Source organism: Bos indicus, chromosome 13 (assembly GCF_029378745.1).
Source record: "Bos indicus isolate NIAB-ARS_2022 breed Sahiwal x Tharparkar chromosome 13, NIAB-ARS_B.indTharparkar_mat_pri_1.0, whole genome shotgun sequence".
Lineage (NCBI taxonomy): Eukaryota > Metazoa > Chordata > Mammalia > Artiodactyla > Bovidae > Bos > Bos indicus.
In genome coordinates this window covers 72,625,062-72,644,776 of record NC_091772.1, presented here as the reverse complement: position 1 = coordinate 72,644,776, position 19,715 = coordinate 72,625,062, and the positions used below count along the sequence as shown (strand labels likewise).

General features: G+C 49.3%; 1 protein-coding gene across 2 annotated transcripts in view; it reads left to right on the top strand.

The window, feature by feature from the left end:
• The window catches only part of JPH2 (junctophilin 2), a 76,951-nt gene that overhangs the window by 19,471 nt on the left and 37,765 nt on the right, over positions 1 to 19,715 (top strand). For both annotated transcript variants that reach the window (XR_011570228.1, XM_070801726.1), the window contains exon 2: positions 6,083 to 6,863. Coding sequence is in view for 1 of the 2 variants with exons in the window: in XM_070801726.1 (XP_070657827.1) it covers positions 6,083 to 6,863 (781 nt within the window). In the remaining variant the exon portion in view is untranslated. The remainder of the gene's footprint in view (positions 1 to 6,082; positions 6,864 to 19,715) is intronic.

Below are 19,715 nucleotides of genomic sequence, written 5' to 3'. Positions count from 1 at the left end.
AGAGCATGCTGGCTGAGGTCAGTGGAGAACGTTGACAGAATGCATATTACAATCATCTGATATGCTTTCTAGTATCCAGGTCAATTAAGCCATAAACTCTGGCCCCGGAGGGGTGGATCTTATACTATAGATATGGTTTCCAGAAACTCCTCCATTCTGTGTGTAGGGGGCCAAGTCTCACTGATGAACAGATTCCCCAAATGCTCTTCCTCCCAAGGACAGACGCTCTGAGGCCTCCCTGATTCAGAAGTGTCCCCAAACCAGCAAAAGCTGGGCATCCCAGGACACAAGCCCGCTTTCTTACAAGCACGCAGACCTAGGGAGAAAACCAGAGCTGGTCTCATTCTCTCCCTCTAAGTTCTCTCTGTCCTTCCTGGCTCCTCTTCATCTTCCCAGTTAATCCTTTCTGGGCCAGCTTTTCTGAGCAAAGACTTTGACCTGCCAAAAAGCTAGCCTTTATTGAGCACTTGCTGTGTGCTAGCTGCCTCACATAGAGTTCACTTAATCTTTGGTCAACCAACCCTCCCCATTCCACTGCCAACCAAGAACTGGATGGTCATCTCTCTGGATCACACTGCTGGGGCAGCCTAATGTTTATTCCTGTGCTGCTGCTGCTAAGTCGCTTCAGTTGTGTCTGACTCTGTGCGACCCCATAGACGGCAGCCCACCAGGCTCCCCCGTCCCTGGGATTCTCCAGGCAAGAACACTGGAGTGGGTTGCCATTTCCTTCTCCAATGCATGAAAGTGAAAAGTGAAAGTGAAGTCGCTCAGTCGTGTCCGACTCTTAGTGACCCCATGGACTACAGCCTACCAGGCTCCTCCGTCCATGCGACTTTCCAGGCAAGAGTACTGGAGTGGGGTGCCATTAAATCAAATCTATCGCTGGCACTAGACTCCAAGCCCCTTGAGGGCAGGGACCACATCTACTTATTTGCACTGCATCCCCAGCACCTAGGCCAGTTCGTTGCCAACACTTGATTCAAAGGAATGAGTGAAAAGCCACAGGAAGGAGGTATCATTACCTCCATGTTATAGTTATAGACATAACTGAGACTTAACTGGCTTCAATAACTTATGCATGTTTTAGAACTACCCAGTGTCAAGAGTTATGATTAAAACTCAGGTTATTCTTTTTACTATAATTTTATGTATTTATTTAGTTTTGGCTGGGCTGGGTCTTCGCTGCTGTGCAGGCTTTTCTCTAGTTTTAGAGAGTAGGGGCTACTCTCTAGTTGCAGTTCTCAGGCTTCTCGTTGCAGTGGCTTCTCTTGTTGCGGAGCACGGGCTCTGGGTCACGTGGGCTTCAGTAGTTGTGGTGAGCAGGCTCTAGAGCACAGGCTCAATAGTTGTGGCACATGGGCTTAGTTGCCCCGTGGCCTGTGGGATCTTCCTTGATCAGGGATCAAACCCGTGTCTCCTGCACTGGTAGGCAGAGTCTTTCCCAACCCAGGTTATTCTATACTAAACCTGAACAAGGATTGCAAGGAAAAGGCACTATTTCGGTTTTATTAAACTGAGGAGTCTGGCCTGTATATTAGGATGGCATTTACTGTGGTTATAGCCTTCATCAGTTTTTTACAAATATCCCAGTAACTCCCAGAGTTAGTCGTGAATATTCTCGGCAGCCACTGCCAGTCCCAACTGAGAATTTACTATACGCTGAGTTGTGAGGGAAAAGACAAGATACAGTTCCTGACCATGAAAGAACAGTAAGGTTCATTCAGGAGATGCTCCCAGGTTCCCCAGATGTTCACTCAGGGCTTCCTTATGCCTGGGTACTGTGTAGATGATGAGATCATGGCAAATAAGCAAGATAGGATCCCATCCCTTCTTGGAAGCCACAGTCTGGTAGGAAAGGCTTAAGGTGAATAAACGATGATAAACATTGTTGGCTGTGACTGCACACAACGCCCAGAAGTACTGACATCATGTGGCAGTATCTGGTGGGGGGTGGGGGAGGGCTCAAGAAATCATCCTAGGTGAAGTCAGATTTAAGCTGAAGCTTGAAATGTCACTAGAAGTTGACTAAGGGAGGAGAGAGGAGAAGAGCAAACCAAGAAAAAGAGGGGAGGCATGTGTCAAGGCCCTGAGGTAGGAAGGCGAGTATTCCTGGAGAGCCATTCAGGATGAATCCGGAGAGGTGGGCAGGGGCAGCCCACGTCAGGCCTTGCAGGCTGCTGAGAATCTTGGTCCTTACCCTGCAGGCAAGCCCTGTAATGTCTACAAGTTCAAGTGAGGGGCCATCCCAAAGGGTATGAGGAAGCACTTCCTTACACAGAGGGCCCTTCTCAGCCAGATGGCTCTGGGTGGGTTCCCCTCTCCCTCTTTGGATGCATTCTTCCTGTCCCCAGAGAGAACTGTCCTGTCTTAGAGAGAGTCAGGCAGGGAATGACCCCAGCACTTGGCTCTTCCCCTTCCCAGGGCCCTGTCACTCCCAACCTCCCCTGGGTGTCTGCGCTTCTTGTCACTTGCTTATAAGTTTCCTAATATAGCCTGGCCGTTTCCTCCCCAACTGGAGGCCAAGAGACACTCTCCTGTTGCAATCTCAGTTTTTCTTAGGCTTAAAGGGGCCACGTCAGCCCATCTCATGCCAAATTTAAGCTAAAGGTAGATTGGTTGATTTGATTTCACAAGCTATTCAATCCAGAGATTAGCTTTTTTCTTTCCTCCAGTTTACTATCTTCTCTGTCCTGTTCTTGTCTCATTGTCTGTCCACAATGTGCTGTCTCGTCCACTTCTCTGTCTCATTTTTTTTCTTTTTTCTTCTGAGACTTTTGGAAGGAGCACAGTCAGATATGGATGTGAGTTGTGACACTCTGCATTTATCACTCTGCATTTATTAACTGTGTCATGTTGGGTGAGTCTTATGAGAGCCATTATAAACATCTCTCTGGTCATTTTTGCAGATCCATTTTCAGCTGGCTAGAGCAGAAAGAAGAGAAAATAGTTATAAAATTCATGCTACTCACTCATTCCTTCAACAAATATCTATTGAATATTGTTATTCAACAATATTTATTGAATAGTATTATTATTTTAGGTACTAAGGATACAACAGTGAACAAAAAAGAATGGAAATCCTGCATTTATGGAACTTACATTCTACTAGGGAGATGTGCCGTGTATGTGTGTGTGTGTGTGTGTGTGTGTGTGTGTGTGTGTGTGCTCAGTCATGTCCAACTCTCTGCAACCCCATGTAGCCTGCCAGACTCCTGTCCATGGGATTTTTCAGGCAAGAATACTGGAGTGGGTTGCCATTTCCTTCTCCAGGGAATATTCCCGACCCAGGAATCAAACTCCCATCTCCTGTGTCAGCAGGTGGATTCTTTACCACTGAGCCACCAAGGAAACCCAGGGAAGATAGTCAAAAAACAAAAGAAAAAGCAAAATATATGTAATATTAGATATGCTATGAAGGAACAAAAAGCAAAGAAGGAAGGGGAAAGAAATTTGGGTGGGTGTTAGCATTTTACTTATTTTTACAAACATTTATTTAGTTAGTTGCATTGGGTCTTGATTGCAGCACGTGGATCTTTGTTGCGTCGTGCAGGATCTTTTGTTTTGGCGCAGGGACTCTCTAGTTGTGGTCGCGGGCTTTGTTGCTCTGCGGCATGTGGGATTTTAGTTCCCCGACCAGGACTCGAACCTGTGTCCCCTGCATTGCAAGGTGGATTCGTAACCACTGGACCACCAGTGAAGTCCCAGGCAGATTGTAATTTTAAACAGGGTGGTCAGGTAAGCCTCAGGGAGCAAACACTTCAAGGACATTGGGAGGGAAAAGAGTTCCAAGCAGAGGGAACAGCCAATGCAAAGGTATGAATGGGAGCATGCCTGTTGGGTTGACCTTAGGGGTCCCTTAGCAGCCATCCTGGAGAAGGCAATGGCAACCCACTCCAGTACTCTTGCCTGGAAAATCCCACGGACAGAGGAGCCTGGTAGGCTGCAGTCCATGGGGTCGCGAAGAGTCGGACACGACTGAAGCAACTTAGCAGCTGCAGCAGCCATCCTGGGTATTTGTTGGGAAGCCATTTGGTTGTTTGGTTAATCAGGGCTGCATATCAGCTTGTGTTTAAAACACAGGCTCTGAATTGCCCCCTCACTTCAGCGAACATGCTGTGTCAGGCACTGTTCTGTACTCCAGGCACAAAGATGGAGGCAGAGAAATGGCTTTCAGGGGTGCTGCTGCGGGGAGGAAGATCCAGAAGGCAGAACAGGTGTTGGGGAGCTGGGAGGGGAGGTGACAAGTTGGAGATGCTGTGTCACATCTGGGGGCACCTGTCTTCAAGGTGGAGCTGCAGAGGGGAAGAGGTTGGGGATATAGTCAGGATAACCAGCAAGAGATAGGTGGCAGTTATAAAAGCACCAGATGATGCAATCCCCCAGGGAGGACAGGGGAGGGCGTGGGAGGTCTTAGATGGAGGGAGGTCTTGGATGGAGCCCCAGGGAGCACAGCCCCTTAGGATGGGGGTGGAATATGAAGTTATTTTGTAGCTTTGTATCAGCTTGTTCATGCAGCTAGGTGACCACACACACTAGCACAACTTTGCAGAATCACAAAATCACACTCATATCTTTTCCTTCATAGTTCATCAGCAATATTAACTCATTTAAACCTCCAACAACCCTATGAGGTTAGAGGCAACTGTTAATCTGTTCTAACGGGTGAGACAGCTGAGACACAGAGAGGTTAAGTCACTTGCCCAAAGTTACACAGCTAGCAAGGGCCAAGGCAGGATTCAGACCCAGCAGCCTGGCTCCGGAGTCTGTGCTTCTAACCACTACTCTCTTCCGCCCCTCTATGCATGTCACAGTCACGTGCACAGATTCTAGTTCCCAGGAGCTCATGTGTTCATACTCATGGACACGCAAGGCCTTCCTGCTAATAGCTCCCTGTACACGCCACTATCCTGCGTACATGTAGTGTCAATGGTCTCAGTTTCATTAATGCGCCCAACCTCACACCCTCACTCAGCATCGGGTGTCTCAATCTCAGATTATGTTGCACTTCAGCACTCAGATGGCCTTTCGTACTCAGATCTCACACATACCCGTAATGTCACCTCCGCTAGGCACTCACGCCATGTGTACACACGGCATCAGACACACATGAGCCTATACAGTCAAAAGACACTGATATTCATGCCCCCAACCGTCTTCTCTACACATGGCCTTGCACAAATACACACTTGCCCATGCCCTCCAACATTCATACCACCATGAAAACACCGCCTTAGCCATTCATGACCTTGGACCTTCACTTCACCTTGAACACCAGGATAACCATGCACAAACATTTAACCTTACATACAGAGCCTTGCCTGCTCACAAGTTTGCACTTTTTGATCCTCTAAGTCTTGCACCTTTACAACTTTACCTGTCCTTGCACACTGAAGACCGCAGATGCTCTCATAACCTTACATACATCTCATGATGACCCGTTGGTGTGATCTCGGTCACCCTCTGTGCACACACTGCCTTGCACACTCATGCTTCCACATGCTCCCCTACCTTGCACACTCACACAAATGCAATTTTCACACTACCTCACAAACTGACTGTCTTACCCACTGTCCCTCTGGCACTTTTCATTTCTCTTGTGTGATTCCATTTCTACGCACGCTCAGTTTACTTCACACTCACAGAGCCTCACCTGCTCACTCTTCACTTAAAAAGGCTCTCTCAACCTCACTCTGTTTGGCACACTAAAGACCCTAGTGTGTTCCCACCAGCAGAAATACACACACTGTCTGCTCATGTCCTGGCACACTCGTGTAACTCCATGCACTCGAGGGACCTCGCCTGCTGGCACAGCTTCACACACTGATGCCCTGCGCCATTCCACCTCACTCCATCCGGCATGCTCGTGACCTTGACACGTTCCCACCAATGGGACTATTCACACCACTGCATCAACGCCTGGCTTTCAGGCATGTGTTCTCACACACTCAGGCAATCTCAACCCTCGGAGGCCCGCTGGCTCCGGTCACTCCACATCCCCTGCCCCTCGACGGCCCGGCCGTGGCACGGTCGGGCTCCCTGGCAGCCCTGGGAGCCCCACTGACCGTCCTCTCCTCGCCCGCAGGGACGTACCAAGGCCAGTTCACCAACGGCATGCGCCACGGCTACGGCGTGCGCCAGAGCGTGCCCTACGGGATGGCCGTGGTGGTGCGCTCGCCGCTGCGCACGTCGCTCTCGTCCCTGCGCAGCGAGCACAGCAACGGCACGCTGGCCCCGGACTCGCCCGCCTCGCCGGCCGCCGACGGCCCCGCGCTGCCCGGGCCGGTCATCCCGCGCGGCGGCTTCGCGCTCAGCCTCCTGGCCAACGCCGAGGCGGTGGCGCGGGCGGCCAAGGGCGGCGGCCTGTTCCAGCGGGGCGCGCTGCTGGGGAAGCTGCGCCGCGCCGAGTCGCGCACGTCCCTGGGCAGCCAGCGCAGCCGCGTCAGCTTCCTCAAGAGCGACCTCAGCTCGGGCGCCAGCGACGCCGCGTCCACCGGCAGCCTGGGCGAGGGCGCCGACGAGGCCGCGCCCTTCGAGGCCGACATCGACGCCACCACCACCGAGACCTACATGGGCGAGTGGAAGAACGACAAGCGCTCGGGCTTCGGCGTGAGCGAGCGCTCCAGCGGCCTCCGCTACGAGGGCGAGTGGCTGGACAACCTGCGCCACGGCTACGGCTGCACCACGCTGCCCGACGGCCGCCGCGAGGAGGGCAAGTACCGCCACAACGTGCTGGTCAAGGGCACCAAGCGCCGCGTGCTGCCGCTCAAGAGCAGCAAGGTCCGCCAGAAGGTGGACCACAGCGTGGAGGGCGCCCAGCGCGCCGCCGCCATCGCGCGCCAGAAGGCCGAGATCGCCGCCTCCAGGTAGGACCCCCGGGCGGGGCGCGGATGGGCAGCGTCCCACTCCGGGAAGGGTCCCGGGCCAGCGCAACCTCAGAGGCCCTGTTCCTGCTTCTTTCACCATCAGGGGTTTCCCCCCAAGACTTTATATAGCGGGTTTATTGGCGGTGCTTCGGGATCTCATGTCACCTGTTCACCCATCCATTCATTGTCCATCCATCATCCATCCATTTATACACTCGATTCTTCCCACCCACAGCTTCACACACTTCACCAATCCCTCCCTTCACTTAAACCTTATGTTCACCCAACTTTTATAATATTGACCTAAACAACCATCTCTCTACCCAACTGTCCATCCCACCCACCCAGCCACTTAATTTTCTGTTTGCTCATTCTATCACCCAGTTACCCATCCAACCACCCAACAACCTATTCAACCACCTAGTCGCCCATCCAGCCACCCTGTCATTCATCCATTCATCCACCCACTTCGCTCACCCAACTTCTCTACTACTCACCCTAGCAATCCCTCCATTTGCCCAACTCCTCTATCCATCCATCCACTCAGCCCCTGTATAACATCCACCTTATCCACCCAACCATTTCTTCATCTATCCATTCAGCTTTCCATCTTTACACCCACTCAACCAAGCACTCACCCCCCCATCCATCCACAACCATTCTTCCAACCACCCAGACACCCGTTCAACCACCCATCCATCCGTTCATCCCCAGCACCCACATTCACTCAACTTCTCCCGTCTGCTGAACCACCAGCCATCCTAACATCCAACCATGCATCCATTTACCCGACCACCTTCATTCATCTGATTTCCTCCATTTATTCACTCACCCCTTTACCCAGTCATGCTTCTGTCTACTGAAACAACATCCGCTTCTACCACCTGCCCAGTCATCCAGCCATCCACTCATTATCCATCCATCCAACCACCTTCATCACCCAAACAGACCCAGCAACCCATCCACCTGTCCATTCTCTCAGCCACCTCCACTGACCCATCCCCCAGCCCTTTGTCCATCCACTCTCCATCCGCTTAGTACCTACGCTTTCATCCATATTCGAGCCCCTCTATGTCTTCTCACTGTACTTCAGAAAAAGTTCCAATATTACCTTCAAAAGTTTATAATACCTGCTGTGTGCATGGCATTCTTTTAAGTGGTTTACAAATATCTACTCATTCAGTCTCCTTCATGACTTTGTACTATTTTTATCCCCATTTTACAGATGATATAAATGAGGCTCTGAAAGATAAAGTTGCAAATCACCCAGGTAGTGAGTGGCCAGGTAGTAAGTGGTTCCTCCCCTCCTATCCAGCCTCAGTTTCTACCATCGTATCCTAGGACCTGGATTTTTGGCTCTGTACTAGTCATACTGGCCTTTCATCATCCTTCTCTAGTTCTACCTGTCCGAAGGCTTTTGTTCCTGCTGATTCCTCTGTCTGGACTACTCTTCCTTCCTCTTGCTGCCCCTTAATTTCTATTCCTCCAGAGATCGGGTCAAGTCTGACCCCCATATAGAGCTGATGAAGCCTCACCCCCTGTCACAGCCTGACTCTCACTCAGCTGCATAGATGTCTTCTTACAACATTCACAGTTGCAACTTTATGCTGCTTATATTATTTGTTTATATTCTAACTCTTATAATGGGCTTCCTGTGAGCCAGTCACCATTTTGATGTCTTCACGTATGTGTGTTAGTTGCTGAGTTGTGTGTGACTCTTTGTGACCCCATGGACTGTAGCTCACCAGGCTCCTCTGTCCATGGGATTCTCCAGGCAAGAATACTGGAGTGGGTTGCCAGTCCCTTCTCCAAGAGATCTTCCCAACCCAGGGATCAGACCCAGGTCTCCTGCATTGCAGGCGGATTGTTTACCATCTGAGCCACCAGGGAAGCCATCAGGGATGTATCAGATCAGATCAGATTAGATCAGTCGCTCAGTCGTGTCCGACTCTTTGTGACCCCATGAATCGAAGCACGCCAGGCCTCCCTGTCCATTACCAAATCCCGGAGTTCACTCAGACTCACGTCCATCAAGTCAGTAATGCCATCCAGCCATCTCATCCTCTGTCGTCCCCTTCTCCTCCTGCCCCCAATCCCTCCCAGCATCAGAGTCTTTTCCAATGAGTCAACTCTTCGCATGAGGTGGCCAAAGTACTGGAGTTTCAGCTTTAGCATCATTCCTTCCAAAGAAATCCCAGGGCTCATCTCCTTCAGAATGGACTGGTCAGATCTCCTTGCAGTCCAAAGGACTCTCAAGAGTCTTCTCCAGCACCACAGTTCAAAAGCATCAATTCTTCGGCGCTCAGCCTTCTTCACAGTCCAACTCTCACATCCATACATGACCACTTGAAAAACCATAGCCTTGACTAGACAGACCTTTGTTGGCAAAGTAATGTCTCTTCTTTTGAATATGCTATCTAAGTTGGTCATAACTTTCCTTCCAGGGATGTATAGTAACTCATTTCATTTTTACAAGGTCATGAGGAGGTAGGCACTGCTGTTAATCCCGTTTTGCAGGTGTTGACGAACTGCGGGGGCAACAGAGGGTGTGGCAGGACAGCGGTGAGAGGTACCAGCCTGTCCTCGTGCCGAGAACCCTCCTGCTGGCGGCTCGACATGGCCTGGGATGGAGGCTTTCACACTGTAGTCTTAAGGGTTAAGCAGGAGCAGGGCTGAGTCTTAGCTCTTTCATCCTTCAGCTCAGACCTGAAAGACGGGCAACTCAGTTTGCCCATCTGAACTTCCGTTCCCTGTCTGCGATGCCACCATTTCTTACGTGTATGTTCTTGGCTAAATCAACCTCAGTTGTCTCATCTATAAAAATGGGTGGGTCTGAGGGTTAAGAAACATAGTCCGTATCCAGTGGTTCACAGCTCTGTCATGGGACGAGTTCTCTCAGAAGCCAACTTTGAGATGGAGATGAATATGCAGGAGTTTACGGGCATATTCTGAGGACCAATATCTGGGGAAGGGAAGGAGGCAGGACTGGGCAGAGGGTCATGCTGGGCTGCAATGCAGTCTCCACAGTGCCTCAGCAGACCCCAAGGGGCGCCCTGCAGTGGAGAGGACCTTCAAAGTTCTCCCAAGTTGAAGTGAGGGAGCTGGATCTTTGGAGCCTCTGCATTGAATCCAAGCTGACCTCCAGAAGGCACATGACCTGGGGCTGGTCGGCTCTCTCTAGCTAGTGGCCGTCCCTGGACAGGACTGACAGTAGGTTGTACTCTGAGCAGCTTGAGGGCAGGAGGAGGCGAGAAATAAATCCTGGGTTTTGAAGGGGAAACTGGGTGGCACATCAGAGTACCCACCGCTGTGCTGGACACCTAGCCAAGGGCTCCACAGATGCTAGTTATCATGACCTTCCGTGAATCCGTTTTACAGATGTGGAAGCTGAGACCCAGAGAAGGAAGACAGTGCACTTCAGGCCACCCGACAAGCAAGTGAGAGAACCAGGGCTTCAGCTCCTGGATTTCTGGTTCCAAAGCTTTAACCGGCACATTTGCCCACTCTAAACATTGTAAACTTTTGGTTGCTAGGAATGTGTGAATAGTTACTGTCATTAAGGCAGAAAGAAGGTATGGGTGATTTTCTTAAGATTTCTTGGTCAGGGGCAGAGCCAGATAGTCATATGATTTATTGGATGCTTTTAGGAGCACTTTATAATATTTATTTGGCTGCACAGAGTCTTAGTTTGCAGCACACGGGATCTTCAATCTTTACAGCATGTGGGATGTAGTTCCCTCACTGGGAATTGAACCCAGGCCCCTTGCCTTGGGAGCTCTGACTCTTACCCAGTGGATCACCAGTGAAGTCCCAAGGGGTCACTTTTTAAAAATAGTACTTTGATGTTGGAATCATTGTAGGATTACTGAAGAGCTGCAAAGGTAGTACAGGGAGTTCCCATATACTCTTAACCCAGATTCCTCTAATGTCAACTTCTTTTATTACAGTGACACATTCATCAAAGCCAACATTCATACCTTACTGTTAACTAAACTTCAGACTTTCAGGTGGTGTCTGCTGGGTTTCTCTGCTGTCAAATTACCATTTTATCCTCCCCCTAATTTAATCTCTGGATCCCAGACATCCAGTTCAGCCCACACTCAGAAGGGTCTGGAATTAAACCTCTGCCTTTTTGGAGGGTAAAGTATCCATATACGTAACTAGAAATTCTTCTGTATGGAAGATTTGTCTCTTCTCTCCAAAGGAACATTTAAAGTTATTATGCCAAGTGTATATAGTTACGACAGGCATAAGCCAAGGCTGTCCTGTGCCAGCCTGGGGCTCCAAAGAGCTTAAATGAGGTAAGAGCTTAAACTCTTGATTTGGAAGTCCATGAGTTGGAATTCTGGCTCTTGTATTGAATTGCTGTGTGACCTTGCCCAAGTCGCCTCACCACTCTGAACCCTGGCTCTTCTTTCTTTCCTGGGTTTGTTTGGGGGAGTAGATGAGATAATGCCTGAAAAATGCCTGGCACAGAGCAGCCAACAGCAAAGCAGTCTTTACCATCGTTTAACATGTTCGATTTTAAAGGTGATGAAATGGAAGCTTGCAGAAAAGGAGGGATTTCCCCAAGGTCTTCCCCTGCTGGGGACAGAAGCTTGCCCCTCTCCGCCCGCCTTGCTTTCCCTACCCTCCCTGTCCTTTCTGCTAAGGCTGTGCCCTTGAACATGAAGACACTGAGCTCCCTCCAAGAAGGCTGCCAGACCCATGGCTGGGCACTGAGTCTTAGGAGTGAGAAGGTGGTGCCAGCTTCCTCCATGTGGTGCCACTGGGAGGGGAGGTTAGGATTCCTTATCCTGGATGCCCACAGAGCTGGTGGCACTGGGGTGGGGGTGGGGAGTGTGGGTAGCTGCTTGACTCGGTTTTAAGCTCAGATTGAATTTCCAATTAAGGGAATCTTTGGGTTAGGAGGAGCCTCGCTCCCGGGGGCTTTGTTGAGTAATCAGGCTGCAGAGAACAGAGAGCCTTTCTCCCAACCTCCTTGGCCCAGGCAGCCTGGGGTTTCTCTCCATTGTGGCCTCAGATTGTCTGCTCTGGGCTTGAAAGGAACTTCTCAGCTCAAAGTCTAGGACCAGGACTGCTTTCCCAGGGAGAAGGGAGAGAGCTGAGATGTCTCATTCCCTAAAATGTGCTCTAGATTGAAGGCGACTCTAGCTTTGCGCTGTCCAATATGGTAGCCCCTGGCCTTGTGTGTCTGTCGAGGTCTTAAAGTGTGGCTGATACAAATTGAGATGCACTGTAAGTGTGAAGCAGACCCTGGCTTTCAAAGACTTCATAAGAAAAATATGTAAAGGAACCTAGTAATAAATTTTTATATTGATTACAGGTTGAAATGTTTATATTTCTTGCGGGGGAGGGGGCGGGGATGTGGACCATTTTTAAAGGCTTTGTTGAATCCACTTACAGTATTGCTTCTGTTGTGTATGTTCTGGTTTTTTTTTTGGCCATGAGGCATGTGGGATCTTAACTCCCCAACCAGGGGTTGAACCTGCAATCACCTATGTTAGAAGGCGATGTCTTAATCTCTGGACTGCCGAAGTCCTGAAATGATTATATGTTAGATATAATGGGTTAGAGAAAGCATATTATTGTAATAAATTTCACTTGTTTCTTTTAACATTTTTGAATGTGGCAACTAGAAAAGTAAAAAAAAAAAAAAAAAAAAAATTGCATGTGTGTCTCATGTTATACTTTTCTTGGGCAGTGTTGCTCCTAGACCCATTCAGGGCCCTAAGGAGATGGTCCAGCTCCTTCACTGACCAGTTAAGGAAACTGAGGTACGGAAAGGGACAAAGAAAGGCTCATAGCCACTAGGTGGTCAAGGGGGTATTAGCTTCAGGGTTTCTGATTTTGTGGCTACTCTCGCTTTTTGTAATGCCTTTTAAGGTCATGGATGCTGGGCTGTGGAAGGAAGCTGGGATGTTTGAGGAGGCATCTCAGCCCTTCTGGTTGTCATGCCAACACCCTGATAAACGGCTCCCTTCTGGAAGGAGCACAGGGAGAGGTTCTGAGCACAGGGAGCTTGCCCTCTGCTGCTGCCGCCCATATCTTGTCTTCTCTGCAGATTGCAATTCTCTTATGTCTAAAAGGAAATGAATGTTTACCTCGAAACGTTTTCACAAAAGTTAAACCAGATACTATATACGCAGCATTCAGGACAAGGGCCAGAAGTAGGAAGCACTCAATAAATATTAGCTGCTGTTGTCATTGTCTAGGATTCTTGTTGTTATTGCTGTCATTGTGCCACAGCAGCAGAGGCAGGGGCTGGCCCGCAGGAGTTCTCAGCCTCCCCGGGGTGTGACGTTTGCAACATCTCAGGTTCTGGACCATGGTGGCATCGGTGTGACCCTGAAGATAGGGTCCCCTGAACACATGTGTTCTCTGCTCCTCCACGTCCCCACCCCGATTCCCACCCACTCCCTGACTGACCCTGGAAGTTCCCAGGTTGAATGCAGGGTTAGAGTTGGCGTTGTGAGTTGCTGAGAGGTGAATTTCTCAGATGAGCAGAAGCTAAGAGCTTGGCAAGCTTAGAGCCAAGAGCTTGGCTATGACATTGGACAGATACAGGTTTGAATCTGCGTTCAGCTTCTTACAAACCGTGTGACCTTAAGCAAGTTACCTCACTTCTCTATGCCTCACTTTCCATTTCAGTCAACTGGGAATCACATTCTCTTTCAAAGTATTGTTGCAGAGGATAAAAGAGATAGCCCATGTAAAGGGCCTTTGCTTCGAAAGCGTCCAAGGAGGTGTACACTGTTAACAATGAATTGTGTTATAATGAGTCATTCTGTACTGATCTGAGTCTCCCTTGAGAATGATATTAATATCAGCTGGAGGGAAGCCTATCATCTCTCACGGTCCCAAAAACAATTTCCCAGGCTTGTATTTCTGCAGGCCACAGTCCCAATTTTTGCTACATCCACATATCACCTCTGTTTTCCAATCTCAGTCATTTCAGTCACTCAGTCGTGTCTGACTCTCTGCGACCCCATGAACCAGAGCACGCCAGGCCTCCCTATCCATCACCAACTCCTGGAGTCCACTCAAACCCATGTCCGTTGAGTCGGTGATGCCATCCAACCCATCTCACCCTCTGTCATCCCCTTCTCCTCCCGTCTTCAATCTTTCCTAGCGTCAGGGTCTTTTCTAATGAGTCAGCTCTTCGTATCAGGTGTCAAAGTATTGGAGCTTCTGCGTCAGCATCAGTCCTTCCAATGAATATTCAGAATTGATTTCCTTTAGGATTGACTGGTTTGATCACCTTACAGTCGGAGGGACTCTCAAGAGTCTCCTCCAACACCACAGTTCAAAAGCATCAATTCTTCGACTCTCAGCTTTCTTTATGGTCCAACTCTCATATCCATACATGACTATTGGAAAAACCATGCTTTGACTATATGGACCTTTCCAATTTAATCTCTATCTTCAAATCAACTTACTTTAACATATGTACACTTACTGAAAAGGAAGACTTTGGAACACTGTTAAAAATGAGAGACCCATATCACGGGAGGTTCTGAAAACAGAATGCTATTCAAGTCTGAGGTCAACCTGAGGTCAACCTTAAGGCCAAAGATGCTAAGCCTGAAGTCTGGTCCCGTTTTGCTGAAAAGAGACATTGGCTAGAGATTGACAGGTGTGAGAGACCTGTAAGCACCTGACCAGGGTTGGTCCTTGACTAACAAAAAGAACGGGTCTGGTGCTATTTCTTCCCTTTTTTTTTTATGAAGAGTTTTTATTTATTGATTTAGTTTTGGCTGAACCGGGTCATCATTCCTGCTCACAGGCTTTCTCTAGTTGCAGTGAGTGGGCTTGATGTGGTGGTTTCTCTTGTTGCAGAGTGTGGGCTCGGTAGTTGTAGCTAACGGGCCTAGTTGTCTGGTGGCACTTAGGGTCTTCCCAGACCAGGGATCAAATCCATGTTCCCTGCCTTGGCCGGCGAATTCCTAACCACTGGACCCCCAGGGAAGTCCTGGCGCTGTTTCAGGCTGTGATTTCACATCTGCCAGCACTCATTTCCAGCCCCTCCAGGTTTTGCAGACCATCCTGGGAAGAGGGGCTGGCCTTGGACTAGGGCTAAGTTTTCCCATGTTTGCGCCTGATTATTTAATTTTTGTTTAACAAGGATCTATATAGTTCTTATTTTTAGGATCCAGAAGGATTCTAAGTACCTTAGTTATATTAACTTAATCCTCAGAACAACCCTATGAGGAAGGTACTATTATTCCCATTTTACGGATGAGGAAACTGAGGCACAGACAGATTGAGTGTCTGAATCAAGGTCATTCCTCTCAGTAATGGCAGAGCTGGAAGTTGAGACCCCAGAGTCAAGAGATCTGGTTCTAGAATGGCCTTAACCATAACCTAACCTTTAGCTGGTTTTCTTTCAGAAGTGTTGATTAGCACTTACTCTGGGCCAAGCTTGTACTGGGACACTGGGCACCCAAAGGATCAGCATGGCTAGCCTCCTCTGGGGACTCACAGCCTAGTGGACAAGACAGGCTGGAATCTGACACGATCAGTGGTGTGTTAGAGGAACAAAGAGTAACTATTTGCCCCAGAGGTGGTCTGGGAGATTCCCTGCAGGTTGTGGGTAAGTCTGCTTAGGAGTTTGCCAGGTGGAGAAGTGGGAGAGAAAGGTCATTCCAGGTAAAGCCACGGAGGTAGGAATGTGTGTGGTTTATTTTGGGAGCCATGAGTCATTGGCAGGGGTGCCATGGGTGGGGAAAACGATTAGAGATGAGGCTGGGAAGGCAGCTTAGGGCCAGGTGAGGACGGCTTTGAACGCCGGGTAAAGGAGTTTGGAACTTACTATGCAGCAGGCACTGTTCTAAATGCTTAGCTAAATCCACTCATCTAATTCTAACTGTGGCACATAGAGACTGTTAGAACATACTCCAAGTCACATAGGTAGATCCATTATTCTGGCCCCAGAGTCTGTGATCTTACCTGGGACAGTTTCTGCCACTTTAGATAGGTAATTTCTCTCTTTGCTCTTTTTCTTTTCTTTTTTTTTTTTACGTTGTTCAGAACAGCATACTTGCTGAAATGTAAGGAAATTCAGAATGATAGAAGATAAAAACTAATAAAACATCTTTTCTACTTCCGTTTTGATTGTACCTTTAAAGTAGCCACTGTTAACACTTCACGCATAGCATCATTCTGTTTACCTATTCTGGTTTGTGATTTTTTGTTTTTATTTTCCACAACCGAACTACCTACATAGTGTTCTTCATTTTGCTTTTAAACTTCATTTTGCTTTTGTTTTGAGATCTCGTCATCGTGTGTACATATTGCCTTTGTCTTTTTAACAGTTGCATAATATTCCACAGTTTGGATGCGGCTTGGCTTATTTAACCAGATCTCTCATGACGGAGATTGAAAGCATTTCATGTTGTCACAATTACAAACAAGGCTGCATTGAACATCCTTGGACCCATGTTCTTGCTCATGGATCTGGTTAAAGGGATGGCTCAGCCAGGTACCCTATCCTCTCAGGGCTACTCAGGCATCATTTGAATGCATTGGAAATATAAGGCCATTAGCCCAGGTCTTTGCAAGGGACTGACTCTTGACATTCATGGTCAAAATGTAAATTCAGTGGTCTCTCCCCTGAAAAGATCTGTGATACCCTTGAGTGGATTAACACAAACAAACACCCCTATCTAAGGTCCCACTGCCCCCTCCCCATATATGTTCAATAGGTATTTAAGAGTAATCATTGCAAGGCATGCCAAGTTGTTAGCCTGCTGGGATGCTCCCATGTCTCTGCCTGTCATCCTTGCTCGCACAGATGTACTTTTATGGGTTAAATTCCTAGAAGTGGAATTGCTGAGTCAAAAAGAATGTGTGTTTTAATTATTATCAGAATCCCAGTTCATCTCCAAAAATGGTTGCACCAAATTTATAACCCAACCCAACAATGTATAAGAGGGTATTTTCCTCACACCATCATCAGCACCATGATTATCAGTCTTTTGCATCTTTGCCAAATTGTTTGAGGACAGTCGGGTGTTCCATGAACCCAGTGGTCCCTGTTAACTTGTCCAGGCCCACAAAAGCAGAAATTCTCCCTTGTTCTATTTCCAGCTGACCTCCAGAGATTCCTGGATATGGGGTTCCATCAGGGAGGATTAAATGCCCAGGGGGTGGCCTCAACATGTTGGAAGGGCCCCAAACCCCGGATTCCTGCCCCCGCATCCTATCCCTCTTCTGAGAAGTGCCAGATGGACAAAATCCCCTTGCTCCCAGAGACCGAAGCCCAGGATGAATGGAATTTCCTGAGTTGTCAGAGCTGGATTCTCATGATATACACGAGGCAGCTGTGACTCTAAGGCCTCTGAGCCCAGTGGTCTAGGGAGAGAGAAGAGATTGCCTGGGTCCCTGGCAGCAGGGCGATGTTCAGACTGTAGGGCAGAGTGTTTGGGGGAGCCAGGCCTTCGGAGCTCGGAGAGTGGAGGTGCAGAGAAAACACTCAGCATCACTCCCATCAGTCCTCAGACAAAGCTAGTCAGAGGATGCCACCCAACGTGTTCATTTAGCAGATGGAGAAACTGAGGCCTCAAAAGGGGCAGTGACCCAGAGAGAGGAGCATGGCCAGAGGACAGAGTTGGGGGGCTCTTGCAAAACCTCACTTGGTTTCTGGGTCACGTTTAATAGATCAACCAGGAAGAGGACAGGGATCTGGGAGGTGGAAAAGAGCATTTTATCTCCCCCCCGCCTGGCCCTATAAACTGTGGTTCAGTCTGGCTCTGGAACCTTTCCAGCTTGATATTTCAGCCTAAATAGCAGTCAGAGAACAGACAGGCCAACAGCCTGCACTTTGGGGAGAAAGATCACCTTTTTGTTGCAATGCCAGGGTTTCCCCATGTCCCAGTAGAAGGTCCAACCCTGCGAAGCCAGTGCGTGGCCCTGACCATGGCAGCTGAGCTGGGCCTCAGTGCAGCAGCTCCAGGGACTCGGGGGGCATCACTGGAAGGGCCTGGACACCGGGTGTTAGAATAACAGTAACGGTGAGAATGATAGTGGTGGCCATACGGCCAAGTGCTTGAGGGCTCAGACTCGGGGCCAGGCTGCCTGGGTTCTAGTCCTGGACACTTGATAGCCTTATGGGCAAGTAACTTCCCTCCAAAGTTTGTCTCTCCATTTCTGTTTTTCTTTAATTTTTACCATTATAGTTTATTTTATTCATTTGGCCACAGCAGATCTTAGTTGCAGCACGTGGGATCTAGTTCCCTGACCAAGGATTGAGCCCAGGCCCCCTGCATTGGGAGTGTGGAGTCTTAGCCCCTGGGCCACCAGGGAAGTCCCTCTGTCCCTCCATTTCCTCATCTCTAAGATGGGGATCATGAGAGGACCAGCCTTGGGCGCATGAGAGGATCGAGCCCTTAGGATGGGGCCAGGCACAGGTCAGGGCCACGTTCTGACCACTGGGTACCGGACTCTGTGCTAATTCCCTTTTATACGCATCATTTCATTTAATCCTCATGAAAGTGTTAGTTGCTCAGTTGTGTCCGACTCTTTGTGGCCCCATGGACTGTAGCCCCCCCACCCCCAGGCCCCATGGACTGTAGCCCAACCCCCCCCCCCCACCCCCAGGCTCCTCTGCCAATGGAATTCTCTAGGCAAGAATACTGGAGTAGGTTGCCATTTCCTTCCTCCGGAGATCTTCCCGACCCAGGGATCGAACCTGGGTCTCCCGCATTGCAGGCAGATTCTTTACTGTCTGAGCCACCGGAATGGAGCCAAATCCTCATGAGGGCAGTGCTATTTATTATAGTAACCCATTTCACAGGTGAGGAAACTAGCCCAAAGTCCCCAAGTAACTGATACAACAAGGCTTAGATTTTCTGATCTGGACTCTACCCTCCTAAGCACTGTTGGAAGAAAAAGTCTTTGAGTGCTAACATTTCAGGTTACTATCCTGCCAGTCAGATATTCCCTGCCTTGACCTTGGTGCCTGGCCAGCCATCCTTTTGTATGGCAGAGCAGTTGAAAGCCTGGGGAGGTGAAGAAATTGAGGTTCAAATCCCGCTCTGTTTCTCTCTCTCTCTTTCTCTCTCTCTCTTTTTTGGCTGTGCTGGGTCTTCACTGTGGCACAGGGCTTAGTTGCCCCGCAGCATGTGGGTTCTTAATTCCCCGATGTGGGATCTTAGTTCCCCCACCAAGGATCGAACCAGCGTCCCCTGCATTGCGAGGCAGATTCTTAACCACTGGACCACCAGGGAAGTCCCCCACTCTGTTTCTTGCAGACATTATGTCCTTTGTCCTTCCTGAGCCTCACTTTCCTCATCTGCAGAATGGAAACAGTTAACAGCCTGGCCTCCCACGTCGTGATGAGGGCTAAATGAGATGATGTGTGTAGAGGACTTTATGCAGTCTCGGTGTTAGGTAAGGAGAGGCCCTGGCCAGCTTTATCATCGTTCTTCTTAACCAGAGAGTCAGGCACGTGGAACTCAGTGAGGCAGGCTGGCATTTCCTCCAAGCTTCATCCTTCCCCAAGCGCAGGCTGTTTCACTCCCCTGGGTTTCCAAAGCCCAGTCCAACTTCCACTTGACTTCCTAAGTCCACACCAGTGGGTCCCTGCCATTGGGAGAGCAGTTAAAAATAAAGCCCAGTCTTCAAATCCTTCAAGTAAACACCCAGCTCTCTAAAAATAGCATCTTTTTGCCACAGGTCTCCAGAGCCAGGGCGGGCTTGCAGGATGGAAATTGGCGAGCCTGGTTCTCACAGACAGGCAGGCTGGGGCCAACTGTCCATCACCCTGCCTTGCTGCTGAGCTTCTCAGCCTGAGGGGCAGCCAAGGGCCCCTTGGAGTCTACAGCCTTAAACTGGCCACCAGCGCCTCTCACT